The 13426-nt window shown below is 35.6% G+C and overlaps 1 protein-coding gene across 1 annotated transcript in view; it reads right to left on the reverse strand.

Moving 5' to 3' along the window:
- Positions 1-121: 121 nt before the first annotated feature.
- LOC139958564 (uncharacterized) overlaps positions 122-13426 on the reverse strand; it is a 72587-nt gene continuing 59282 nt past the window's right edge. Inside the window, exon 18 of the mRNA XM_071955704.1 lies at positions 122-1869. Within this exon, the coding sequence (XP_071811805.1) occupies positions 1861-1869 (9 nt within the window). The 3' untranslated portion in view covers positions 122-1860. The remainder of the gene's footprint in view (positions 1870-13426) is intronic.

Here is a 13426-nt window from a genome sequence, read left to right on the forward strand (position 1 = left end):
ACGTGACGCCGATGTTTTTAAATATATCAAATTATCGAATTGAACTGCTAATGTAGATTTTTTCATTTATAAGGACAAAAGCTAGAGCAACAAAAAAAAAGAACATTTTTCCACCTGTAATTTCATATATTTAACAGAACAAAAACCATAGACGAAAAACAATATACCTTAGTTTTAATATTGACAAATTTATATATGTCACTGATATTGTGAACATTTTGTTTGAGGCCAAGAAAGTCATGTTTTCCCCCAACGTTGATTATTTGTATTACGTGTATAAGGACCTGGCCGATGGTCTGTGTGCTAATGGTCCAACCATATACTAGGATGAACCTCTGATGTTGAAGGGGTTATATCTCAATATGAAAAATAGCATACAAATGATACAGAAATGAAACCTGCTCTTATAAATTTATTATCTCTCTGTAAACTGTGTAGGTGACAGTTCCCTGGAAAGGTGGACGTTCCTAAATCTACCATGGTTTGATTTTAGCGTTTGAACACTTAATGATAATAATACTAATATAACAACAACAATAACGACGACGGCGGCGATGAATATGTTGTAATTGCGATTGTAATTACCCGTTTTCGGTAGTGCAATGTCCTGGTCCTCCATTCACTTTGAGTAGCAACGTGACGCCGATATAACAAAGGTCTTTGTATATTCGTTTCCATTGTTCGGATGGCATTGCTAATGTAGATTCTTTTCATTTATAAGGACAACAGCCAGAGCAAAACAAATAACAAAAACATTTCCCCATGTAATGTCATATATTAAACATTCAAAAACCATAGACGAAAAACAAGATACCTTAGTTTTAATATTGACAAATTTATATATCTATATATATATCACTGATATTGTGAACATTTATTTGAGGCCAAGAAAATCATTTTTTCCCCCAACGATGACGTTTGTATTACGTGTATAAGGAACTGGCTTGATTGTATGTGTGCTACTGGTCCAACCATATTCTAGGATGAACCTCTGATGTTGAACGGGTTATTTCTCAATATACCAAAAAATATCATACAAATGATGCAGAAATGTACAATTAATTAAACAGGTAAGTCTTTAGTTTTTTTTTTAACAGTGCAACAGAATTAGAATTACGTATATGAGAGGGAAGAGAGTTCCACAACACAGGACCTGCACTGGAAAAGGCGCCCTCACCCACCCGTTTCTTAGAAGATGACGTACGAAGCAGGGTCCCATCCATTGCAGACCTGGTAACAGGACCAGATAATGGTGCGGTTTTTCGCTGAAGCATGTTAGAGAGATAAGTCGGGGCTGCACGATTCATACATTTATACACATAAAGACATAATTAAAAATGGATTCTTTCACGGATAAGTAACCAATGCAGGGCACGTAGAAGAGGTTTTGGGCTATCTAACCTAGCTGCCGTATAACAGTATCTTTATTATACGCTGTAGATTTTCAATCAAAGAGATTGAAATAAAGTTTGATGAATTAAATTGAGTTGGAAAATAGTACAAATGATAGGTGAGGCTATGTGCATGAGTTCCTGGAATGCGATTCCAATATAGGAGGGGTAGGGGGTGGGGTGGGGTCTGTGGATCCTCCTTCCCCAAAAGGTGTATTCTGAGGCGTATTTATACTATACAAAATAAGTTATAATTAGGTCTTAACGCACAGTTTAAATATTCTTTTGAATTACAACTAAAATCCCTGACTGACTGCCTGATACGTGTAAATTTTCCTCCACTTGAAGTATGACCATCCTGGACAATCTGAAAATGTTAAAATTTCCATTCTTTCGGAATTAAAAGATGGATGCTCCATATCATCATCACCCCAGTGATTTATTAGGTCACATAAGTCAAGAAAGGTCCCTAAACATTCTGCAAGAAGAGAGAAGGAATAACAGGAAGAAAACAAATTGTAAGTTTTGTGTTTGTTTCATTTGTCTGTATTTATAATATTTACGACCTTCCATAAGAAGTATATGAGGTGTTATGTGCTGCCCAGTGACATATCCGAAGTGAACTGGCGACCTCATCAAGAAAGTCCCGAATAAGCATCGTTCTGTGGTTACGTGCAAATTGTGACTGTGCCTCTAGGTTATGTATTAACTAAATAAGTTTTTCTTTCGTTTGGGAAGGGGGTGGGGGACGGTAGTTATGAAAGGGTTAAATGCGGCACAGAGGGTGGGGCCTAAATTTTTAATTAAACATATATGATAGCGATCTGATAATATATCTATATGTGGCTTTGAAAAGTCCTGCTCGATTTCGTGTCAGAGGGCTGTTTTTTTTAACATGTTGATGCAGTAGTACTGATTGTGATATTAATCTCTGTTTCTCTCTTTATATATTTCACAGTTCGTGAAGGAACTTATTTTCCAACGGAGTAAGATTTGTCTAAGCTATTTTGGGAGGTTGATCGTCAAAGTGATCTGTATCACATAGACCAATTGGACAATAGGTGGGTTTTCTACGCATGCTGATATGTAACGTGTATCTAACTTTCTCTCTTACTTTCTTTCATTACCTGTTGGTCGTCATCATCTGAATGGTCGCCGTTCAATGGTTCAATGTATGCGTCACCGGAAATATTGGCAAGAAACCCTTCAAGAGTTCTTTTGATGTCGAGAAACACTGGACGAGCAGATGGCTCTTGATCCCAACAATCCAACATAAGCTCATATCTACAAGAAAGAAAGAAAGAAAGAAAGAAAGAAAGAAAGAAAGAAAGAAAGAAAGAAAGAAAGAAAGAAAGAAAGAAAGAAAGAAAGAAAGAAAGAAAGAAAGAAAGAAAGAAAGAAAGAAAGAAAGAAAGAAAGAAAGAAAGAAAGAAAGAAAGAAAGAAAGAAAGAAAGAAAGAAAGAAAGAAAGAAAGAAAGAAAGAAAGAAAGAAAGAAAGAAAGAAAGAAAGAAAGAAAGAAAGAAAGAAAGAAAGAAAGAAAGAAAGAAAGAAAGAAAGAAAGAAAGAAAGAAAGAAAAATACATATATACATAAATGAAAATATAATTAATGTCTTAATAAGGAATAATTAATAACATACGATATAAACGAAGTATCAATTCTGAGAAATGACTTCTTTTTTTAGATTTTACAGTAGCAGTTCGATTATTCCATCTCTCATAGCACGATTAGTACAGAATGTTGTATTACATAAGTTGTGGTGTGCTTGACCGGCACTTCTAGTGCGGTGACTATGTATGGCGCTGTTAATAGTAAAGAAGTCATGAAAGGCTGCAGGAAGTAAGCCATTCCAAGCACTGTAAAAGAATGTGGCTACAACAATATCGCTAAATTTTAATAAGTTGAGCAATTTGAAAAGTGAGCTGGTGTGTTCACGGTATTCAGAATGAGTTATATGACGAATGAGTTTCTTTTGTAGGATTTCAAGAAGATGAAGATAAACATTATGGGTGCCAGACCAGATTATAGAGCAATATGAAAAATGGGGGAAAACTAATGTTTGGTAAAGCATTCTAAGAATATTCTGAGGAAAATAGTGTTTCGACTTTCGAAATGATACCAACATTTTTCGCCACAGTGTTTGCACTATATGTTTTAACCAATGCAAAGGTATAAAAGGAGAAATTAGTTTTAATGACACAAGTGACCTAACTTAACGAGGACGTCTTCACTCATCATTACATGTAGTTTAGACCTAAATATACAGGGGTCAGTTGAAAGACAATATGGTTCTTAACCACTATTGAAAATTAGGCCATAACAAAAGAGTTGGGTCAGGTTACGTCAGTCAGTCGGGTCACGTCGGTCAGTGGGGTCATTGTCTGTCAGTGGGGTCACTTCGGTCAGGCGGGCAGTGGGTAGCTAGCTTAAAGGATGGCTTTAGGTACAGAATTAGTTTTGATATGTTGTAGACCATTTAAACATGTTTATTTCTATCAGTCAAGGTTGTATTTCTCAGCGGTAATCATCTGAGTTGCATCAATTTAAGTGCCTGGACTATGTAGTCAAACATGCAGAGACCATTGTTAAGTCAGCTCATGTTGTGATGCAATACAAAAACGTGATTAAACACATGTACAATGAATTGTGGCCTCTAATAATACGTAGTGTAACTTACAAGGAGTTAGAGTTTGTCATGGCAAAAATGGTTAATAAAGACAACCAAGGATGCCATGCTGTTTTTATAGACACATTTCAGATTCAAAAAGTGTAACACAAATCAATAAAAGACAATGTGGCAATGGTTTCAAAGAAAGAGGCTCGGGTGTACTTGTAAGCATGAATCCTTCCTTCTTCCCTTGCATACCTAACATCTACATTTACTGTACCTTCCCTGACAGTCGAGCCAGTTGTTTCACTGCTAGTAGTTTGCATTGGGGTGGTCTCCACAGTTTTGCTTGAGTACAGATTGGTAGCTATCAGTAGGTCAAAATAAATGTGAAAGGAAATAAAATACTGATTAAGAGCTTTAAAAGTTGTTATTGGAAAGGTTTGAAAGAGCAGGTATATATGTATATATACCAGTACAGACATTGAACAGTTTTAACCAATTATGCAAAGTTATAAATGGAGAAATAATTTTGCATGACACATGTGACCTAGCTTAACGAGGACGTCTTCACGCATCGTTAATATATGTAGTTCAAATGTGCAGGGGTCAGTTGAAAGACTATATGGGTCTTTATCACTATTGAAAGCTAGGTCATAACAGTGGAGTAGGGTTAGGTCATGTCGGTCAGTCGGGTCACGTCGTCAGTCGGGTCACGTCGGTCAGTGGGGTCATTGTCGGTCAGTCGGGTCACGTCGGTCAGTCGGGGCAGTGAGCAGCTAGCTTAAAGGATGGCTTTAGGTACAGAATTAATGGTGATATGTTGTAGACTATTTAAACATGTATATACTTCTATCAGTCAAGGTTGTAATTCAATTGCATAGTGGTAATCATCTGAGTCTCATTAATTTAAGTGGCTGGACTATGTAGTCTAACATGCAGAGACCATTGTTAAGTCAGCTCATGTTGAAATGCAATACAAAAACATGATAAAATACATGTTCAATGAATTGTGGCCTCTAATAATACGTAGTGTAACTTACAAGGAGTTAGAGTTTGTCATGGCAAAAATGGTGTTTAATAAAGACAACCAAGGATGCCATGCTGTTTTTATAGACACATTTCAGATCCAAAAGGTGTAACACAAATCAATAAAAGACAATGTGGCAATGGTTTCAAAGAAAGAGGCTCGGGTGTACTGGTAAGCATGAACCCTTCCTTCTTCCCTTGCATACCTAACGTGTACATTTACTGTACCTTCCCTGACAGTCGAGCCAGTTGTTTCACTGCTAGTAGTTTGCATTGTAGTGGTTTCCACAGGCCGGTTTGCTTGAGTACATATTGGTAGCTATCAGTAGGTCAAAATACAGACAATAATTTGGTCTCAAGAAGAAATGATTTTTACCATGAATTAGCAAAGACAATGCAAATTAGGCCTAGGTGTTCAGTATGTACGTATGAAAGCTACAACATAATATGATCACAAACGATTCATATATGTGCTTAAAGTGATGCAAAAGAGAAGCAATGTTGTGGCCTCAAATGATATGAAGAATGACTTACAAGGTGTATAGATGTTTGTCAAGGCAAAAATGTGATCTAATAATATCAACCAAGGATACAATGTTGTTTATTTGAAGTCAAAGAACATGTTTTGGTCCAAAATATTAACATTTAAGCCAGCACTGAGGAAGCAATGTCATCATCAATTTAGCTTTAACTGCGTTTTCCATAGCTTTTAAAGCGTACCTATATATTATATAGCCAACCACATTGGAAATCGGAATAGCCAAAGAAACATCACAGTACTAGCCTAAAACTGTTTCCTTTTTCTATAACTTTTCAAGATTAAAGGTCTGTTCGAAGTCATCCTTTCACTGACCCAACAGTCTTTCATAGTTTTTGATATTTTCCTTACATCATTATGATTTAACGTCGTCACAAAAAAAAACAGTTACTTTTCATCCTGAACTAACCATATCAGATCAACCTCCAAAGGTGTAAACAACATTTCGATAAAGGCAACTAGGCAGTTGATTTGAGCGAAACTTGTCTCAAAGAAGCTCAGGTGAGCTTGTAAAAGCCTTCAATACTCTGTTACATACAACTTCAAAACTTCTATTTGACCTCAACTTAAACGTATATAATCACCGACATTACCTTGCTCTTCGTTTGATTCGGAAGTCTTGTATTGACGGTTGGTGTATTTAAAGTGCCCCCGAACTCAAGAATCGTCAGCTGTTTAGATGAAACGAAACCAAAACTGAAATTGACGATGTGAGGGAGATTTTAATTTGGCAAACTTCATCAGAATACAAAGAAAATTTCGCTCAAAAACCAGATGAACAAGCTGACATCCAAATGTGTGATAGATGACATCAACACTTCCAGTTTATAAACGATCGAACCTGATCAGTGTTCCACTACACAACATAGTACTCAGACTTTATAAACCAACACATCAAAAGCATAGACTATGACCTTATATAATCGATAAACATGACTTTTCGCTCCCAAGTTTCATGAATGAGAAATCATTCTTCCAGAGTGTCCAGGAAGATCGCTCTTTTGAGTAGTGAATTTCACTAGATGGCAAAGAGTGGCTTCAAACCAAAGTAACTGTAAACAACTGATATTTTCTCTACATTCGAAGATGAAGTTTGAGGATTCCCTGGACACTCGAACAGTGGCATTTCAAAAATATCTATTGTTCCATTTGACATGATATCATCACATAAAAAGTCCTGTCTGGGAGCAGTTGTCGTATTGTAAATCTGTGATGTCATTATAATGCCACTAGGATCTAAAATCTGTTACTTTCTTTTTGTTTTTCTTTCCATATTTCAGGGTCAATTGTTAATAGTGGTGACACTGAACCTGAAATACCATCATTACAGGTACAGGTCATGTTAAGCTTTAGCTTCATGTTAGGCTTTCCAATACTTAAATCAATATTCCAGATCAAAATTTAAATTTGATATGTTTTTTTAAAATATTTTTCAGTCTATTGATTTGACCTTGGATTGGATAGGGTTACTAGTTTGTCTAAAGGGGATGTGAAGTTTATAAAATACCAATACCTATGGTACATTCACATTATGGATGCATCCAATTGTGAAGTATGAAATTAGAGGTAAATTTAAAGGAACACAAAACATTATTTATCAGTGTGCAACAATGGCGTCACACCTCCTTGCTCTAAGTTCACTTTTGGTACGAAAGGTGGCAAATTCAACTGCCAATTTCTCAAAAACGGTACATAGGAATTTAATGCAAATTTCACCGAAATGCTAAGATTATGTTCCTCTTTAACTAAGTCTACATGATATATCCCAAGAGGGATGAGATTTTCTTGGCCGTCTGGGGTGTCAACGTAAACAAGCTCTGCAGAGCTTCTTGTTGGCACTCCTCAATCTCTTGTTCTCTTGTACATTTACCCACGTCTATTGTCATAATTGCATACTTTAATGCGAGAGATTGAAATAAAGTCTTATGAATTGAATTGAATTGAATTGAATTGAAATTGAAATTATCATGACTTTGACAGTATCTCTATCACATATGACATACATATTTATCATGATGATTGAGTTTGTGTCTACTTTTGTAAACTGTGCTGATTTTATGCATATTATTTGTCCTGTGAGATTGGACACTGAAACTTTCTATTTTGTAATGAAGTTTATATGCTTGAGTACTGTACAAAGGTACCGTAGCAATAAAAGAACCACGTACATTGTAGATTCCAAAATTGTGAAGTGCCTTTGTATATGAATGGTACGCGTTTGTATGACAAACTAGTCGGACAAATTTAATTGAGTTGTTCATACTTGCCAGTTAAATATAACACATGGTGAAAGAACACACTACATACAAACAGGTCAGTTTCTATGATGTTATGCATTTACTGCAATATGGTGACATTTTTTTTATTGAATTCAACATTAATTTGTGACATTGGCCACAATTTGCTGACATTCCCTGAGTCACAAAAAAAACATTCTCTGCTCAGGGAAATGTGGACCTTTGAAAATGAGGGATGGGGCGGGGAGGGTGAGGGATGTGCACTCACCCATTACACTCTCTCTATATGGGCCTAACAAAGGTGATGTCCATTCAAAAATAGTAATCTGAGGTTTGAAAAGCAACTGGTTGATTTGTTAACCAAATTTAAACAGATGAACTCAATATTACTACCATAAACATAAACTGAAATATGGCAACATTTCTCACTTTCTTACAGCCCGACTGTGCATAAATTTGATCAAAATGTACAGTCTAAAGATTTTTGTTGGTACTTTTCTTGTGTAAATCATCACACATTCATGACGAGGTTATTTTTTGCAAAAGATTTGGCCCATTTGTAGAGATGAAGCAAATGAAAAATGGTAACAGCAAACATCCAGTTCTGAGTCCCAAAATAGTCACCGACTCACCAGGAGGACATGGCTTGACCTCAAAATGGAGCTATACACAGTGAACAATTTTCTCTAAACCTAATGCAAGGGAAACTATTACAAGTCAAGGTTACTGGGGGAACATAGAGAGAGAGACATTATGGAATGGTGCTGGCATGGTAATTGAGTAGAACATGTAAACAGAGTAAATTACCTGTACATACTTGTTTTAAAGTTCAGTAATGAACCGAAAGGTCAATACATGTTCTACGTACCAATGCATGCATCCCATTGATGTATTGATAATCGACCAAAACTATAACAAAGACTGGACACCTTTCTTTAGCTTAAATTTGTCATTCGCATGTAGTCAAGTACTTTTTTCCCCAAATTATCAAGTTCAAGGTATATTGGTGATAGCATTCGTACAGTGTATGACATTATTAGAAGAAGACCAAACGCCAGGGATTTTTTGGGGGATTGATTTTGAAAAGGCTTTTGAAAGTAGGCCTATTTCGATTAGGTTCATTAGAAATGTACTCCGCCTTTTTAAGTTCGTTCCTTCCATTATCCAGTGGTTTGATACTTTTTTATAGTGATATGTATTCCTCTGTTCTTGTAAATGGCTTTTCATTTCTACTGATCGTGGTTGCAGACAAGGAGACCCTTTGGCTACATATCTCTTTATTTTAAGTGTAGAATGATTGAGCATTCTTATTAATAATGATAATTCTATCCAGGGTATTGATATTGGAGGAAGCTGTTTTAAATTATTTCAGTATGCTGATGAAACAAGCTTTTTCATGCACGGGGATGAAATATCGTTTATTAATATTATGAAACAGCTCGATTATTTTGGTTCTTTGTCTGGGCTAAAAATAAAGCCTAGCAAGTCTCTTCTTGTTGGGTTGTGGAGTTTGAAAGAGTCTTTGTTTCCTTTCAATAAAAAATATAATATCTGTTGGAATAAAGGTGATGATTTTACACTATTGGGGATTGTGTTTAATACTAATCTAACAAGTATGATTAATAAGAACTATGATAATGCACTGACTAAAGTGTTTAATGCTTTAAAGATGTGGGAGAAACGTAACCTTACAGTGCTGGGTCGCATTACCATTGTTAAATCTTTATTATTGCCTTGGTTTAATTACTATATTATGACGCTCCCATTACCCAATCCAGAGTATATTGAAAGAGTGCATACCATGTTTTTCCGTTTTGTGTGGAAAAATAAACCAGACCGTATATTCGAAGACAATTAATACAAGGATACCCCGATGGGGGATTGAAAATGGTAGATTTTTGTAAACATTGTATTTCTCTTAAGATCTCTTCATTTGGTCGTTTGTTGAAGAGCAAGAGCTCTAGTTTTGTCTGCTGTATTTTACGTATGTACAATATAAGTATTGACTCTTTCTTTGATAATGGGGATTTTTTTTGTGAAGTTAGTGAGTTCAAAAATCTGTAATCCTTTTTGAAAGAACCTTTTTGAAACTACACATACTTTTATTCATGATGTTTTCTCTACTATTTACAATGATACTACTATATTAACATTGCCAATTTGGAATAGCAGTTTATTTAAAGTTGGAAATAGCCCAGTATATTTCCAGCGTTGGTATGAAAAGGGTATACGTTTCATAGGCCATTTGATAAGTAATGGTACTTTTTATACTTTTGATAATTTTACTCAAGAATTTAACATATCAACCAATGTTTTGGAGTATTATGGTATCAGCTCTATTCAGCTCTATTAAGGAACAAATGGAAGGGTTTATCCAATGATACAATTTTAAGGGTTAATTTTCCTAATAATAGTTATACAAATACTCTGCATGCAAGTAGTTCTTTTTGTTCTAAAGCAGTTTACAATAGATTGCTGGAGGTTTTAGGTTATGAGCACAAATCAAGACTATTAATATCAGTAAATAGGATTGGTCTTTCTATTTTTTTGTCCCTTTTTGGTGTTCGAGTAACGTTAAACTTACATGGAATATTCTAACTAACAAGTATTTGCATTTAATAAAAGTTATCACTTCTGATAATTGAGATCTTTGTCAAGAATATACTGAAACCATTGAACATTTATTTTATGATTATGCTCACTCGGCTAAGATTTGGAATAATATACAAATTTTACTTCACAATGCAGGTGTAAATATAATAGTTAGAGATATCTCCATAGTGTTATTTAGTTCAAAGTTCGCTCATGAATTAAATTTAATGATAATATTAATCAAAAGTTACATCTTCAATTGCAAATTAAAAAAAAATGATCAATACTTTCCAAAAAAAACTCTCTGATATTGAAATGGACAAAGCTATAATCACTGTATACAACATATGAATGTTAGATTAATAATTGCATTGTAATCATGCTTTATTTATTGTTCCATCAACGTGTAAGAAACATTCATTGCTCATGCTCTATTCATCCTTATACAACATATAAGTTCCAGGTAATACAGGCTATATATATACTGCTGGAGCAGGGATGCAGTCCTGAACATAGCTGTAGCACTAATGTCAAGTAATACTATGTCAAGAAATACTAATGTCAAAAAAATGTGTGTGTTCGCGACCAGCGAACATGTCACAATTTATGTCTCTCAAAACTATACGATTTTTCCGCCATTTGGTATTTGAAATTATCGAATTGGAGAACTGCTAGTTACTGGATTGCACGAACAATTCATTTGTTTTAATTGCTTGGTAAATTGAAATTTTTATTACAACACATTTTGAAAGGAAACTGTTTTACAGAATTGGAGGCGGCTGCGTCTTTCGGCGCAAGGCAGCCCTTCACTATACAGATACTGGTTCTGCTAAATCTAGCCACCGTAGACATGTTAGTATGGAGCAACGGCAGAAAATCAACAACCTGAAGGAAAATGCATAAAATGTATTGATTGCTCGTTTAACGATATTGATGTGATAAATGCTATCTAAAGTGACGTCGGAAGGAAGAACATCATCGGATGTGTTCACATTTTTGGGCAATAGATTGTCACACTTAGAAACGTGAAGGATGCTGAATTGCTATACAGGTGTCGGGTTTACAAATTGGCAATGAAGATTGCGTCGTGGTGGGTGTAACGATACACATATTGACTTTAAGTTGATTCAACGTCCTTTTTTTTATTGATGATTCTAAACTAACCAACAAATTAACAGAACCTGGCTGCAAAATTCGATCTGAATGGACCCATAAATTCTACAATGATTTTCCCAACATACAAAACGGGACACGTTTTGTAACGGCTTGAATTACCAAGCAAGGTAAAAAGTCTACCATATGCTGTTGTTATTAGAGGCTTTCATATAAGACTCAAACACAATGGCCAAAGTAGGGTTTGTAACAATTGCTTGGGAGAGGATCATCTAATGAGAAACTGTCCAAACTATAGATGTAAACAATGTGATGAGCTGGGACACTCCGAATTAAGATTCCCCAACAATAGAATGCTTTAACTGTCATAGTTTTGGCCACAAAAACTTCAACTCTACTGAATATGAAGAAGATTACGAGCAAGAGACCATGGAGGATCAGCAAGACTAAGAGACATCAAGAGAATCTGATCAAGGGAACAATGATGAAGTTCACAAACAATCTAACCTTAAAGGAGACACCAGAAGAGACAGTCAAGTGACAGATCAGGCCACTAGATTGAACTTAGACACAGGCGAAAGTGAAACTTCGATCGTCATGGACACTGGGAAGCGAAGATTTACCAAAGCAAAGACATCGTGAAAATAGCAATACCAAACAGACCAAACCAACAGATAAATATAGTAAAACCCAGCAAGAAAACCTTCCTACAACATCAAGTTCCCATCCCCCGAGAACTTGATCCGTGGCAATAGAAAACAAGAATGAAGAGAGCAGCTTCAACCTTCAATATTAACCAAAGCGACAGCTAGTTCGAGGTGAAAGTCTTCTTTGAACGTCTACGTCACAATGGTATTATAAATTATTAGCTGGGAAGATGAATAAACGGCTGTGCCTTATCTGACAATGAGACACATTGGCTGTACACAATATATTGTGTAACCACTGTAATAGGATCCAATCGACAAATATGAGTGGTTCAATATCAATTTGAATATTCATATTATCGAAAATGATCAATTTAACGTCATTGACGGAGATATCATCAAGATCAGTGTAAAAAACAGAGAGATCAAATAATTACATAAGCACAACGAGTCGTGTACACGGGCAAATGTTAGTTAACATTGTAGAAATAATATCATTGTTTTGCATCTAAGCCCCCTTACTAAACACATTTCTGAAAGCGGAGTTACTGACCGCCCATCTCTTTAGATTCGTCCCAAAAACGGACTTGGGCCAAATTTTGGGCGCGCCAACACTCTCAAAATTGTAATTCGTAACAGAGGTTACAGTCTGTATGGTGTCATATCAACAAAGGCGGCCTTAATTAAACTTAAATTCTCAGTTCTTGAAATGGGGGGGAGGGGGGTGGTTGTCTTTTCCCCTGGTCTTTATACAATTATTAAATGATCTAGTTCCAATATTATTTAAACATGTTAAATTTAACATTAAAATAAAAAAATAAAAAATTTAAAATTATGAATTATATAAATAATTAAATACATATCTCGATAGGCATGCTCAATATACCATACCAAAACAATATCATCGAGGAGGGGTGGGGTGGGAGGGGGGTTGGTGGATAGAGGGGAAGTCTGGTGGACGACGGCTCAGTCCTCATGAGAGATGATCGGTCGTTGGCTGGAATATTGGGCGATTGCTGGTCTTTAAATATGTAGATTTTTGGTCGCGTTGGTGGCGTTTGGTCGCGTACTGGTGACAATGTTATCCAAAATTGTGTACCGACCATAGCTATCAGTCAAGTAGCTAAACCGTTACGATTTTCTCTTGTTATTGAACAATAACGAAAATTAAATTAAAATCAACGCCAAACAAATTGCTTTTTAGGGAGTGTTTCATTTTTAACAAAAGGACTAAAAAACTATTGGTGGCGATATATGGTTTTCTTCTTT

This window comes from Apostichopus japonicus, chromosome 18, assembly GCF_037975245.1.
Source record: "Apostichopus japonicus isolate 1M-3 chromosome 18, ASM3797524v1, whole genome shotgun sequence".
In the NCBI taxonomy this organism is placed as follows: Eukaryota; Metazoa; Echinodermata; class Holothuroidea; order Aspidochirotida; family Stichopodidae; genus Apostichopus; species Apostichopus japonicus.